Below are 15,847 nucleotides of genomic sequence, written 5' to 3'. Positions count from 1 at the left end.
ATCTGAGTTTCCTCCAGGGAAAAATAAGAGTCACATCTAACACGTTTGGGGAAGAAAAAGCAAACAAAAAAAACTTAAGCCTCTTTATTTTCAGTCCACACAACCCATGCTTCAAGTCACTTTACGTTCAAGAGCATATAGAGGTCGATGACAAGCTTGCCAATACAGCTCATCTGGTGTATACACATGGCCATCACACAGACCTCGCTTGGTCTTGTTTAAAATTCCTATACGTCCACAGGTGTTATGGATCTAAACGTGATTATGGTTTGCTTTTAATAAATTGCAGAGACATTACGATGAACAAGACAGCTACCTAAAAAAAAGGGGGAGGGGGCGAGGGGGGGAAAGGAAGGAAAATACAACTGAGCATCAAAAAAAAAGCACAAAAAAATAAAATTCAGCTGAAACAGTCTCAGCAAATCCAGTGCAACCCAAGACATGTTCTGCTTTATACTAGCTGAAAACTAAAAACAAGGGCACATATTAAGAATTATATAATTTGTTTCTCCTGATCATAATTCAAATTTTTCAATGTACATGTTCCCTGAACAATTACTTTTGCACAGTACCATAGAATTGTATAGATAAATTACAAAATGGAGTATTCCCTTTCCACCAGACATGATTTACTTTGTAAAACCCCTGAATGACTGACAGGCAGAAAGCTCTTATGCAGTTTACATTTTATATTGCTACATTTTTAACAAAGATTAACAAAGGGACTTTTAAGTTTTGCATATTTTCTTAGGTTCGTGGTTTGGTGTGCGACTGCACCAATAAAGTCAAATTATCTGTGAAATAGCACCAAAAGACAAACGGCTGACTGCTTACAGGCCAGGCGTTCATTAAAAGTTATGTTTTAGAAATAGAACATAGCAAGTGTGCAGTGCAGTTTAATCGTTTAACCACAAAGTGATTAGATTTATAAAATGGCTAAGAAGTAAACAACACTAACTGTATATTACTGGACACATAAAGCTGATCCTCAATTAACACAGACGAGTCAGACCTGACGGATCAACCGCTGACTCGCCTTCTATCGCAGGGTCGTTTAAGATTTAATCTTCTGAAAAGGATACAAGTAAACTCAGAGCTGCTGTCGGACGCAGTTCCTGGTGGCTGTTTGGTACAATAATATACTTTTAGATCTGTTTTGTATTAGAAATTATAAAAAGGAGACTGCGCCCTTTATGCATCCCCAGGATTCAGGTTGGCTTCCTTTAAAAAACTGGTTTTGGGGATCAGCTCAGTTGGAGAAACAACTGAAGCTGGATGTTTGAGGTGTCTAAAAAGCTTATATAAAAATGTTTACCCAAATTATAGCTACTGTGAGGGAAATATGGAAATGTTTACATTTTAAAAATACCTTTTTTTTTTTTTTTTTTTAAACCAAAGTTACTCATGAAGTTATTTCAACATATAGCACCAGCTTGTAGATCATGCCAAGCCTTGGGTTTGGTCTAAAGAGCAAATCTGTGTTGCACTCAGAAAGTGAAACGCAGACAGCAGTGAGACAAACTGACAAATCTTCAAAGAACTTAAAGTGCCACTCCAGTCCCACTCCAGCTTCCCAGACTTCAGCTATCTAAACCTAACCACAGTACGCGTTTCCTATCTAAGACAACTGATGGGGAGCTTCAAGCATTTCCATGAGGAAAGTGTCAATAGGCGTGTCACCGATCAGCTTGAAGAAGAACAGATGCTCCAAGCACTTCAAGCCGATGGATCGCAGCGCTGGCAGTCGAAGGAGGAGCTTAGCAAACCTGCAGGGAGCAAAGACGCTATCATTAAGTTCGACAAGATAAACAAGCCCCATGTTTACCTTTGACTTTTACATCGTAAAATGAATGCAGACTGTGTCATAGTTGAGAGCTTTACCTTCCCTGCTGCTCTGGGTATCTCTGTTTGCAGTATGCTTCCAATGATGCATAGACCTTTTCTCTAAGGAGCTCCACCTCACCGGTGTTGGAAAGCCCTTTAGCATCTGCAAGGAAATAAACAACATACTTTCATTTGTAAACGAAACACCCTGCTTTGTAAAGAAAATCTGTATCCTATTGAGATATAAGCATTGTGCAGGCACCTGGGTTGAAGAGGACGATGGCTCTGAGGCAGCCCAGCTCTGTTTTGTCCATTTGCATATCTCTCATTTTATTGACGAGCTCGGTGAGGACCCTATAAGAACAAAAAAAAAAAGCAACATGAGAAAATTGCTCAGATTCTTCCACTCACAGACTCATAAATATTTACAAAGGTGTAAAATTACCTGTCAAATATGGCGCCGACTTCTGCACTCTGCACACTCTCCCTGTGTGAGATTAAACCCGTTATAATTCACACATTACATATGTGAAATTGTAGGCAATGTGCATGTTAGTAATATAAAGTCTGCATAATTGTACCTGTCAAAAATGGCTCCCACTCCTGCGCTGTGTGCACTGTCGCGCTGCAGCTCAGAGGCCAACAGGACTCCATCCTTCAGAGCGATGGAGCGATGGGAGAAGGAGGCGATGAGGAGTTCATTCCAGCCTGACAATTTAAATACAAGCAAACAATAGTCAGGAGTGATATTAATGAAAAACAACTCAGTAGTTCTTAGTGTGAAATTACACTCTTAATAAAATGCTGTTTTAATGACGAACTCTCTGAATGACAACAAAAAAATCTTCCTGAGGGTTAAACCAGCGCTGTAAAAACATCATTTATTAACATTGTCCCATGTGCCAAGGACATCACTCCAGGATGCACTCACACTGACTCACACTCCTCTGTACCCTCACGAGATAGCTGCACAAGTTACAGGTTCTATCTACAATATTAGTTTCTTTTTTAACATCCAAGTTTCGACATATAGGATATAAATGTTTCTCTGTGTGGTTAACTTTAAAGAGTACCTGCACACTTAGACATGTTTTTTGAGCTGTAATCTAAATTATATTGCTCTACTGTGATGAAACTTTGACCGTTTTAAAATCAGCCCTGGACCTTGTTAGCCGATGGTGACGTAGACACGACTTTTTGGGACAAAATTACATCATGAAATGTATTTTTATTAAAAGGAACGTTAGCGCCTGTCAATGCACACGCCGTTGGCGCATGCGCACTTGCATAGCCTCGGCTCTGAAAGCTCCGGCTTCAGGCATTAGTGGGGCTGGAGCCAACAGCTCGAACTGATAGGGCTCGGGACCACCACGGTCGTCCACCACACTGAAGTGCCCTTCTGGAGGGGAGAAGTCCTCCACCTCAAAAGAGCCCTCTGTGGCATATGTGCCTTGTGACTGTGTCGCTCTCCATTTTTCTCTGGCCAGGGGAGGGGATTTCACTGAGCTGCCGGACACACCCACCCCCCTCTCAGCCCCTTGCCCACTTTGAGCATTTTTCCAAATTGTGCAGTGGGTGGAGTTATGTTCAGACCTGTGGGTGCAGTTACACTTTAATCAAACTGGTTAATTTAGAGTTTATTTATATGATTGTGCAGATGATATCAATTTGCACAGCTCTGTAGAGCTTTATGTTAAAAAGCAGTGTCATTGTAGAAGACAGCTTTACAATAAACCAGACTATTTCAGTGTCCTTGGCCTTTCTACACTTTAAGGATTACACTTCTTTAATACTGCAACTATATAATCTGCCTCTGACAACCCTGCGAAGACATGCAGTGGGGTACATCTTGCGGTTCCGCCTCAGCGCCCTAACAAAGCTCTGCCATTATACAGCCTTTGTCATTTTACATTGGACCAAGCAACGGCGGCGTAAACCCGCCCCAGTGTGTGTTTTTACAGCGTTCCGGCATTGCGGAAACAAAACGTGCACGAGGTGTAAACAAACAGCGCATGCTTCAAACACACACACGGCCTCTGTGCGTTTTACATAGAAGACAGAACGTAACAGAGGCGTAATAATCCCGCCTTGAACTGGCAGTGTAAAAAGAGCTACACTATATGTTGGTTTTAAAGGTGCGCCCTCACTAGCTTTATTTATGACTTCAGCTGCTTGATCATACCTGCACGCAGAAGGATAACCTGGTCGTCGAGGGGCAGCTCAGAGAAATGAGGGATCCTCTTCGCCCACTCCACCAAAGCAAACAGCTGCTTGTCTGCAGTCTGGCAGATGTTGGTAACTGCATCATGGGGCTGAAAGAAAACACATGACCTTTATTTGGTTGTACGTCCAACATCCATTATCATTTTGATCTATGGACATGACCCATGAAACCCATCATTAGATCAATAAAAACATCTATTGATGCAGTGACGTAAAACTCACAGAGTTGCCTGCAGAACCACCATCAGAGTGAAGCTCGGTCTTCTGCTCCACAGCCGTCTCCGCCTCTAAAATCTTCTCCACGGGCATCTCCTCGTTCACCCCGACGCTGAACTCCAGCTCTCCTTCGCGCTCTCGGTTCCTCTGGCGCTCCTCCTGGACCGCTGCGTCAGACAGAATACAAAAGAGACAGTGGTGGGGGGAGAGAAAAGGAATGAGATGATGGTAAATACTGAAGAATTAAACGATTCTGAGGAAAAGAAAAATGTGCCATGAGTGTGTTAAAGGGTGATGTGCAAAATGTTGTGCCTCTGCAGGGTTTTTGCTGCATTGGAAAATCTTGATAAAACTCTTTCCTGTGAATGTGATTATGATCGTTACAGCGTAAATACATCTCAAAAGTGTTGCACTCTGTGGATGGTGTCAATTATAACTGAAATGTGGGGCCACCTATCTCTATAGTGTGTCACTCAAAATGAGGTTTTCTATTCAGGGAGCTAAGATCAGAATGTGAAATGTTTCTTTATACATCAGTTATACATGATACCTTTTAGACTTCCATATGTTTTCTACTGTTTAGTACATCCACAATGCCTTAATTCATATTAGTCATGACAAACATTGGATGAATTTACTTCCATTATAAACAGCGGGCAGGTTGAAGTTACATGCATGAGTTTGTTATTAAAATGCCCTCGAGTTAACTTACATGCATTAGTTTAATGTTTAATTATAAGGGAGTGAAATCAGCACCTGCCACCTGCCAGATACGCAGTAAATATTGGCTGTGGCAGGTTCGAATTTCAGGTCACCTGCCACCGTGGCGGATTTTAAAATTAATATTATTTTATAAGCAGTTAAGGAAAAAAAGAATAGAGTAGCCACATTTTCAGTGACCTGCCACGGTGGCAGGTAAGAAGAAACCTTAATTTCAGACCCTGTTTACAACAGAATACAACATCGTTAAAAGACAGACTCACAATGCATCCTAGAAATCTATCGTTTTTTCCCCACCCCGAATGAAATGGCAGCATGGCTATAGAGTGGTGCTCTCCTAGCCAGCACAAAGCACCAGAAGGACAGCGGAGGAGACTAGAGACTCGCACGTGAAGTTTGTTAATTGCACAAAAAGAGAGTCCATGTTGTCTAGTGTGATCCTTAGTGAGGTGGAAGAAAGAAGCTGCTGCCTATTTTTTTTAAAATCCTCACGTATTCAGACTTCCTAGGAATCAGGAAAAAAACTGAGCTTCCAGAATGTCCGTGAAAATACACTGTAATGTAAAATCTACCTCTATGTATCTCACTGGCAGATCCAACACTAGTAAGAAGGCAACACCTCTCATAATGCATGTACTGTATACTTTTAGTGGCCTATAAAGGCCATGACTAGGATGTGCTCCGTTATATTGTTCGCCGCTTCAACACTGATCCACTCCATCAGATTTTACACACAGTAAAACACATTCAGCAAACACCTACAGCTGCCTGACTGCCTATTTTATAAAGCAGTCAATCATCACAAGCCAACACACCACAACAATTCTCGCCCTCCATCATTCCTGGGTACATTTTCACCCTTAAATCCCCCAATCCAAAATTTTGCATGTTTAAAAAAAGCAGGCTAACTGTCTAGGTAACATTTAAATACAGTATCTTTAAGATTACAATGACATACTCATCCATCCCTCATCTTTTCCATCTTCTTTTATCCACTTTACATGTTTGATCACTATTGAAAGATGGAGACAGGGCAGAATAGGAGAAAATGAAGAGAAGAGATGGAGAGGGGTTAGTTATATAAACCAGCCCCAATACACTCGTCTCTACCCTTTGGTATATCTAATCCAGCATCCACCCTCGTCTACGCCAGAAATACGCCACTAATCCAATAAAACGTAATCAATTTAACTGAGCTTCCTTTGGCAACATTTATCATTTTTAGAAATCGTATTGACTGCCGATGTTCAAATCAGTCTAAAAATACAGTATATGTTGCAAAAAGTCCAAAAAATGTCGCCTCTGTTTAGTTGCATGTATGTCAACTCGCAATAAAAGGTTGAACAAGCCCTCAAAATGATTTTTAAACTCTGTTATAACACTATTTCCTGCATACCTTCCCTCTTCATGCCCATGGCCAGGCACTTCTGGTAGCGGCAGTACTGGCAGCGATTGCGCTGGCGTTTGTCGACCAAACACTCTTTGTTATCCCTGCAGGTGTAGCTCAGGTCTTTTCGCACTGTACGCTTGAAGAAACCTTTGCAACCCTCACAGCTGTACACTCCATAGTGCTTGCCTGTAAATGACAAATAATAAAAAGTTAAAGGCTGATGGAAAAATCACAAACAACTTCAAGTTAACAGCCAGTGTTGTTTTAGCAACAACAAGGAACTTTAAGGAAACGAAGGAAACACAACGAACATTAAGGGATCCATAAGATGGGTGTAATGAAATACAACGTTTCACCGCTGTTTATCCAGCTCTAATTGCACCCACTCACCAGAGGAGCGGTCTCCACAGATGACACACATGCGTTTCTGAGACAACATTATTCCGGGACTGTGAGCTGGCATGGGCCTCAGGCCAAACGGAGGCTTGATATCTTCTGAGCTGCTGATTGAATGCATCCCTGATATGGGACCTGAAGAAGAGATCTGGATACAGAGCAACACAATAAAAATAGTGACAACACTTTCTTTTTTCAAGTATGCAATGATAAATGACATCACTGTTTTTGTTTGTTTACAAATTAGTTACACATTATTCAATACCTGATCTAAAACAGTTTGGCATCGTTGTGCATGCAAAAGCATTATAAATGTGCTTCCTCCTCTTTTGCTCTGCACTGTACATTTTGTACAATAATGCTTTGAAGTGTACTAACCAACCATAACTAACATGTGTAGCCTCTTCCCAGTGTAAACAAACACCAGCACACTTGAACTACAGCAGACTAATCTCTTAAATGCCAAAATGAAGGCCCATCATGACACCAATTCACAGACTCAGTTGTCTTTCTTTTACCTGACTGTTGCTGATGGGTCCAAATCCCAGAGAGGGAGAGACCACTGGTGAGTTAAGAGAAGGACTGATAACGGAGAACGGAGAACCCAGGATGTTTGTGGGACTGTTGGAGGCTGAACTGTTGGGTTGCTGTGAGGACATGGCGAGTAAGCTACCCAGTGGAGAGGATGAGGTCCCGTCTGAAGGATATCAATCTGAGGGTGACACAAAAGGACAATGTATGAAGACAATGACTTGATTATATTTCTGATTATTATTGTTAAGGCTTTTAAGTAAAACTTAAAGTCTTTTACTGTCTGATTTCACTCACTGTCTAGCTCAGAGGAATTGCTGCTTTTCTGTTTAATCTAAATACATGTATAACATATTTGGGTGTGGTACTGTTGATCAGACAAAACACAACATTAGATACGGTCCACTGGACACGATATGGACTTTTTTTTTCATTGTAGAATGCAATCGATTAACTCATAAAACAATCGTTAGACGAAGCCCTAGTTTCAGGACACAGTGAAGTTGGCTATATTCAACAACTACGTTTAGTCTGAAAATCTATAAATGAAACCCCTAAAATAAACCTGAACCACCTAAAGATCGATTTGATGGAAGAATATGTTTGGGTCATTTATCGACATTATAGCCCTAAATTCACATAGTTTTACATGATCCGCCCCAATCAAATAGATCTTATTTAAAGAAAAACACACAGCACGTTGTGTGGTGAACAACATTAAAAACAACATTTGTTAGACAATGTTTTTAATGTTGGCAAGCCCGTGTTGGCATCGTAATAACGTTACACGTTTGCTAAATGTTGCTGAGATACGCAGTAACTTTGAAGAACAGGATTAAGTCTCGTTAGCTGTAAAGCTGTAACAACAAACAAAACAACATGTATAGATGCGTTTGTTCATAAGTAAATGTTATATAAATGACATTTAACTTATAAATAATAACCTACGTTTGCTTTTACCGCTAGCTTGTTAGCTAGCTGCAAACGCTCGAAAGACCCTGGCAACAGCTAGCTAACATTAGCTAACATTAGCATCGGTTGCCAAATGTCTGGCGGATATTGCATTTAGTAACGCTTCATAAAACTAGGATATAAACATACCACGTTAGTCACCAAGAAACGTAAGAATTGATAACTCAACGGCCATCGAATTACTCCAGTAAATTCGCACAAATAACGCAATGTTTTCTAGCTAGCTTGGATTAGCTTCTTAGCTGCGATTAAAGCTAACTTAGCCGATGTGGCTAAGATTAGCCCAGCGCGCGGCTCGGAGTGAGAGTCTGAAGAAGCTGTTGTTGACAAAATAGCTCATGGTCGTTTGAAGGTTGGAGTTACTTACCAGACACACCTTCGACGCATTGTTGAAAACCACTTTACTATTCTCGTTGTTATCAGACGAGCGCCAGACAACAGGCCGACACTCAGCCCCAGTTTACTTCAACTTGACGCTGTTGTTGTTTACAGGCCATGATGGCTCAGGGCCAGTCTCCACAGAGCCAAAATGTCTCATGGGACCACCCATAGCAGCGCTGTCATATGACACTCCTGCAGTTTGTGTTCAGCTTGATTTATCATTTAATCGGACTGATTTTAGCTGATAAATAGACTTTTCTGCGTCACATGAAATATATTATAAATTACAAGTACTGGTTTATTATGACCTTTCCATATTGTTCTGAAATGTAAATGACCTTTGATATAAGACTGCTCATGCACATTCCATCACACTGCACAAAACATTATCGTAAGAGTAATGGAATATGATACACAGTGTATTTGCATACTGTGACACAAGATTCCTGTCTACAAATTTTAAGTGTGGCACAATGAACTAATCTGAGCAAACTTTTAAGAGCCACACCTACAAGACGTTCTGGAATGCTTTTGCTTTTGACAGCAGGGGTATTTACAAAACTGTACAGGGTGTTTATGCTCCAGTGATGTTGTACAGTATCATTTTTCCTACGTAAAATATTTAACACAGAGTTTTTGTGATCCATTGAGGTAATCTTGAAACTCCTTTTTTAACCCTTGAATGCAGAAGTGACTTGTAATTTCTATCAAGCAGTGTTTAGGGCCTACTTTTTTTCATTTCAGTTCATTCATGTTTAGATTATATCAAGTATATATTGTGCCACCAAGTTACAACCAGTTTTTAGACAGGAAAAAGAATAAAGGTCAGTGGAAATTCATTTTTAATGCATTTAGGGAAACTTGACAGCCCTGTGTCAGATGTAGCCCATCAAAAGTTTAACATTTTACAATATTTAGGACCAAACACACCCCAATAACACAACACCTTTTTTAGATTGATTTTATTTGTTTCTAATATTCATAGATAAGTTTGAGGGGGTTGTGTAGTCATCATTAAAACTACAGAAGCAAGAAATTAAACCACCAAAAATATGACAAATTAAATTAATTCTCTACATCAACTGATATTTTATTCAAAAACATCTGTTACTGTAACCTTTTTCTTGCATGTGTCTTATACATAGGACATGAGAAAGGAGACATGGGAAAGTGGTTTATATTTTTACACATTTCACAACAACATGCTCTCCTTCATTCTTAAACTACGTCACTGATGGACGAGATGTCAAAAGGCCCATTCAGACTGGACTATTTCTCCATGGGAGGTGTGGGTCATTGTAATATTTCCTGCCTGGTCAGTGATTTAAAACCTTTTCTGAGTGCAGATCATATATTTGCACCTATCAGTGTTGCCAAATAATGACAAAATTATTCAGTCATTCATGCGCTTTCAAAAAGTAGTCCCGTATTGTTCATTGTATTTCATGCCAGGTGTAGCTGTTATCAAATTGTTTTATCTTGGAAACACAAGCCGTGTACCACGCAGTGTGTGCAAGACAGAAAGAATCCTGAAAAACTGCTTTGTCTGTGTCTGCTCCTGAAGAGCTGTCTCTTAACAAGACAAGTGGCATTCTTATGAGAAACAACGTGCTGCTCACAGGTGCTCAGAGCACAACATTAGGACCAGTAACTGGTCACAACCAAACATTATATGGACTTACACACATTATTTTGTAATTGTTTGGTTGTTTTCCAGGATCATGACTGAAAACAAATTCTTCAGAATGAAGAGGACTCAGACTTTGTACCTGCTTTTTATCTCAGGTTTGGACTTACATGCTTTTTACTGCTGTTAATTGTCCTTTATTGCATTTATAAATGATAACATAAAGTATAAATTAAGTTACTTATCTGTGAAGACACTACACAAAAGAAAGGCAACATTTTAAAAATGTTTGAAAAAGTTTGAATTTTTCTGCATGTACAAGAATCTTGTTGTTATTGCTGCTATTCAAACTGCTGTAACACACTACCTTTCATTTCACAGGATTTTGCTCCTTGGCACTTGGATCTTCAGAATTTCACCTTGTTAATCAGCTTAAGACCTTCAATGAAGCAAAGACCTTTTGCAGACAGATGTTCACAGACCTGGCTTCAGTTCACAACTTAACAGAAATGAATAAATTATTCACTTTAGTTTCAGCTAACACCTCCAGAGCATTCATAGGACTGGAGAATGGAGGCGTGTGGAGGTGGCACTGGTCGAGTCCTGATCAAAAAGTGGATTTTTTTAACTGGAGGGAAGGAGAACCACAAGTTACAAATGAAGCTGCGTGTGCAGTCATGGATCCAAGCGGCCAGTGGTTTGAAAGTGGATGTGGAACTAAAAGAAGTTTTGTTTGTCAGGGTAAGTGCACTGCAAAATTATAACGTTATTTTAGGCACAAAGAACATTTAAATGCAAAGATAACAAACATATTAAACCTTTGTACCTGTAGGTAACAGTGATACTGGTGATCTCATTTTTGTTGCTGAGACCAAATCATGGAGGAACGCTCAGAATCATTGCAGGGGCTTATCATCTGACCTCAGCAGCATACACTCGCCAGAGGATAATGAGGCAGTACGTAACATTTCTGTGTCACAAAATGTGTGGATTGGCCTCTTCAAAGATCCCTGGAAGTGGTCTGATGGAAGCAACTCATCCTTCCGTTTCTGGAAACCCGGTCAGCCAAACTACCTCGAAGGTCAGGATTGTGCGGTTGGTATATTTAAAGACGACGGGCGCTGGAACGACCTGAGATGCACAGGCAAACGCAACTTTGTTTGTCGTGGGGGTAAGTTGCTTTCTTACATGCTTTCTGTCAGAAAAGAAGGATTTGTTAAATGTCAGTGTTTTGTAACCTAACAAAATAGCTTCTCTTTAAATTGTCTCTATTTATATCACTTTCTCTTACAGCAAGGAAATTGCTTCCAGTAACCACCATTCAACCAAGCACACAGTTGAGCGCATCAACAAATCTATTATTAACAAATCTGACAACTCTTCTAAACACTTCATTTGACGTCACAACAACAGTCCATGTAATTGTGACTCCTTTCAATCAATCAAATACTACTAATGTTACCAGCGAAAAAGAAGAAACCGTCACTAGTCTGACACCCAATACCACCTATCCTGTGTCAAGTACCTCGAGCACTGAGCCCAACAGTGCCACAACATTAATGTCAAATGTGACCGCTACACAGCTGCCTGCTAATACGACTACACAAGCAACTACAGGTGTCGTCTCAGCTTCAACAACACTGAAGGGGACTACAGCCAAGACCACAACTCAGCCAAGCTCCACCACACAGCCCTTAACACTAAAGCCAACTGAACACAGTCAAAATTTACCTCCAGGTGAGTTTAAATGATCATGTGTCTTTGTGTTAAATTTGCATCAGAATGAGATTAAAGTGCTATAACTCTGTTTTTTTAATCCCCAAAGGAAACCTCATACTAATCAAGAAAAACCTGACATGGATTGAAGCTATGAGTTACTGCAGGAGGCACCACATTGACCTCGTCCACATTCCCACCAAAGACATTCAGCAAAGAGTGGCTGAAACGGCAAAAAACGCCACGTCTCCCTACGTGTGGCTCGGCCTACGCTACACTTGTAACTTTAACTTTTGGTTCTGGATCAGTTCAAGTACTGGCTGTTACCAGAACTGGGCCCCAGGACAAGGAGCTGAGGGGAAATATCCCTGTGATGCTACAGGGGCTGTGGAGGCCACAGGGGGGCAGCAGTGGGTCGGCTTGCCGGAGACAGAAAAACTGAATTTCATCTGTTCCTCATGCGCTGGATGAGTGCAGAGGCCAATTGATGCTTTGAATGTTGTTGTTTTCATCAGGCTGTGCGAAGAAATAACATGTCTGTGTTATTAAAAACTGCTGTTTTAAAATGATATTTTGCAGTTCAATGTTTTTGGCATTGGAACACCAACAAAGGACTTATTTTAACTCACCTATGACGTCACACTTCTACCTTTGTTGAAATACAGCTGCCTTCTCCATTGTTGTGCCTGAATTTCATTAGATATGAGAACCTCCTGTGGTGTGTAGGCGTGCACATTCACAGTCATGGGCTGCAAGAGTAATGTGAGAACATTGATCTGCTCGACGCCTTTCACTCAGGGGTTACTATTTGCATGTTGACCCCCTGGCTTGGGCCCCAAGATTGTCTTTTTCAGACCACCAGAGTTTGGCCCCTGATCCAGACTGCCTGCTGCCCTCACTGACCCGACCTTCACTAGCAGCAACACGGAAAGACAAGAGCTCGCAGACGCTCACCTTCCTGTCTGCACACTTGAGATGCACGGACATCTATAAACATGGGAACTAGAACGGATACAACTTATTTATAGATGAAAAGTGTATTTAATTGACCTAAAACTGTGTGACATAGATGCAACCCGTACTGCTTTCAGTGCTATCAGACAGGTTGTTCCATAAACCATCTTTTGGAGATGCAGCATCTGTTGCTTGAGTATTTTCACTTTTATATGACAAATTAAAAACATCCTTTTTTTTAAATGATTGCCTCCAGATACATGAATGACTGTGCCTTATTTGACACTTAGTATGTAGTAGTTGTTGATGTAGATGATATATTCCTTGAGGTGGAATAAGAAGAAACAGTGTGAAGTATACAACACAGGAAACATACTGTGCTTAGTTAACAGAAGAGTCAGATCTGAACAAGTAATCTGATTGGACAAGAGGCGTTCCATTATTGATTATATAGAGTATAACGACACTGTGACTGTAGCCCCAGGTTTTCTGAATATTGTTTATTAATGTTTCAGCAAATGGTCATTGTCTAGATTGATCAAGCTGGTACCTCTGAATCACACATGCATCAAAGCATCTGTCAACAGACTTTTATTTCACTGGCTGCACGATAAATGGAAACATATAGATACATGCTTATAAAGAAACTAGCTGATCTGCAGTGACCGTGTAGACACATTGTAGTAAGAGTGCAGTCCAGTGCCAGTCAAGTTGTGAAACTTGTTGTGTTTGCTCAGCCAAATTTCTGATTAAATTAAAAAATAATAATAATCTGTTGTTGATTATTTTTTAAACTGTTTGCATTTGTAGACTATTGTATAAAAGCAATAACACACTCGAGGTTGTGCCATTTACCAGCACATCCTGTGGCCTCATGACTGAATCACAGCTGTGCTGATATTTTGTACAACAGCACTCCATCTAGTGTAATATTGCTTAAACAACTACAGCCATTAAAATGTGATACTGGGATCATACTGAAGTTAAACCTTCATCTGACGTAAAATGATTCATGTCTATATCCTAATATACTCCTATAGGCCTTTAGAAAGAGTTGACCTCTATATTTTTCAGTATTTTCAATATAATCCAGTTTGAGTGCTTTAATGATTTGATAACTATAAGAGTATGTTTGTATCATTAAACTGAATAATCCCATATAACCACTGAAAATTGCTACGTATAGCTTGTAATCCACCGCTGCATTTTGAAAACTGCTTTTGCATCCACAATGAGGGTCTTGTCACTTGTCAATTACCACGGACCATTACACATGAGTGTGTCACAGCTTAGCTTCTCCCTGAAAAGGAGCTGGTCAGTGAGCCTCCCATCAGTTCAATGTTAATGTCCCATTGGGTCCAGTCAGTCGGTCTGTGGACTCCCCTCTCGCCTCCTTTTCTCACCCTCGTCTCCTCTTGTGTGCTGTCCAGCTGGCTCTGACCTTTGACCCTTTCACCCTCACTCCTGACCTCTGAGGACATTCCCACGCCACACCCTTTTGTGTACACCTCTCCATGGAGACCCGGTGGTCACTCCCTCTGCATATTTAGAGATTATGGTGATGGACATAATTCACTTTCACTGGGATCAGTGTAATGCAACCTAATGTGGCCTAATCCCAATTCAAGTGTGAGGTGCAACAGAACTGAAATGTATGTGTTTATTAAGAGTGTGTGTACAAATTCTGTCAATATAGGACATTAAATAAATACTTTAATTTACACGTCAGCTCATAATATAAATTATGAATCTCACTTAATACAATGTAAGATATAGTTATGAAACTAAAATGTTTAATGCAGCTACTAAAAGCTGCTGTTTGAGCATCAGAACATTCAAATCATTTTTATTGTTTACATAAATGTTTTTACTTTCTATAAAAAAATATTTAATCTGAAATGTTCATAGTTGAAGTTTGAGTGTAAATATAAGATTCTAACTTTACCTGCCATGCGCACTTGTGTCCTTCCCTCTCTCCTATTGTTCTCCGGGTGTGCTCCCCTCCGAAGATCCCTCCCTTCTTTTCCTTCTGTCACTTTCACAGTTAATTGTAGAAAAAGAGATTTTCTCCATTGAGGCCGGGTCTCTTAGGTAACCCCACTCCTGCATGAAATGAGATGGATAGAGGGGAAGAGACAGAGAGGGGGACATGGACAGGCAAACTGAACACGCAGCGGTTGAGGACGGACGCAGAGCAGAGAGAGCTTTGTAATATCTGAGAAAGTTAGAAAGAAAGAGTTTAATATTTTCTATGCAAAGGATGTTTAATTAAGAGCTGCTTCTTTTGGACTATTATCACTGAACTATTGATGGTGCACAATGTAAGTATAAAAACAGTTTTTCACTTGTAGGACCAAGTTAACGCACTAATTGAACAGTTTAAGTGTTTATTTAGTGCATTTAGTGTTTAAAACAATAACTATTCATCATATCTTTAAGAAACAGCTACTCTTATTCATGTTTTTGTCTTTTAACTAGCAAACAACAAAAACTTGAAAAACTGTTTCAGCACATTTTAAAATAGACTTTTTCTGCAAGTGTTTTATTATTGCATCAAACGTTCATCCACTGCAGGATCTACTTCCAGCGCTGAGAGGTGCTACTGCTGTTCATCCCAAGTCTGACAGGGAGTCTGGTGCTGATTGTCCAAACGCAATTCTTGTGTAACTTCTCCACATCCAGGAGTTGTGGATGGACATCATGCACCCGACTCTCGTTTACTCCCCCTGACTTCTTACGCTGGAAATACAGATAAACATGGGAGTTACTTAAATACCATGTTACTGTGTGGGCTAAGACAGTCTGACTTTGCGGAGGCCGTGCTGGATCTTAAACTATTCGCTAAAGTAATGACATTGTAAAGACACATTATAAACAAGTGAAATTTGTTTTATATC

The 15,847-nt window shown here is 40.3% G+C and overlaps 2 protein-coding genes across 4 annotated transcripts; one reads left to right on the top strand and one right to left on the bottom strand.

Annotated features, from left to right (window-relative positions):
- Positions 1-68: 68 nt before the first annotated feature.
- On the bottom strand, positions 69-8,775 carry rxrbb (retinoid x receptor, beta b). Of its 3 annotated transcripts, none has more exons than XM_069655792.1 (12): positions 8,640-8,775; positions 7,288-7,481; positions 6,764-6,917; positions 6,380-6,559; positions 5,942-5,995; positions 4,270-4,430; positions 4,007-4,136; positions 2,406-2,532; positions 2,270-2,311; positions 2,087-2,178; positions 1,882-1,987; positions 69-1,766 (listed from the first exon to the last, which is right to left on the bottom strand). In XM_069655792.1, the coding sequence occupies exons 2-12, from the start codon at positions 7,426-7,428 to the stop codon at positions 1,619-1,621; spliced, it is 1,335 nt and encodes a 444-aa protein (XP_069511893.1). In that variant the 5' UTR covers positions 7,429-7,481; positions 8,640-8,775; the 3' UTR covers positions 69-1,618. The 3 variants fall into 3 exon arrangements, with proteins under 3 accessions (XP_069511893.1, XP_069511895.1, XP_069511896.1); XM_069655794.1 differs by lacking the exon at positions 8,640-8,775 and adding an exon at positions 8,402-8,543; XM_069655795.1 differs by lacking the exon at positions 5,942-5,995.
- Positions 8,776-10,282: 1,507 nt separating this feature from the next.
- Positions 10,283-13,683, top strand: LOC138584321 (macrophage mannose receptor 1-like). Its single transcript, XM_069656520.1, has 5 exons — positions 10,283-10,438; positions 10,662-11,021; positions 11,113-11,451; positions 11,574-12,017; positions 12,106-13,683. The coding sequence occupies exons 1-5, from the start codon at positions 10,375-10,377 to the stop codon at positions 12,465-12,467; spliced, it is 1,569 nt and encodes a 522-aa protein (XP_069512621.1). The 5' UTR covers positions 10,283-10,374; the 3' UTR covers positions 12,468-13,683.
- Positions 13,684-15,847: the final 2,164 nt, after the last annotated feature.

Source organism: Semicossyphus pulcher, unplaced genomic scaffold (assembly GCF_022749685.1).
Source record: "Semicossyphus pulcher isolate SPU_LCO1_2020_fin unplaced genomic scaffold, fSemPul1.0.p SCAF_9, whole genome shotgun sequence".
In the NCBI taxonomy this organism is placed as follows: Eukaryota; Metazoa; Chordata; class Actinopteri; order Labriformes; family Labridae; genus Semicossyphus; species Semicossyphus pulcher.
The sequence above is the reverse complement of the archived record's forward strand: the minus strand, read 5'-3'. Positions and strand labels throughout refer to the sequence as shown.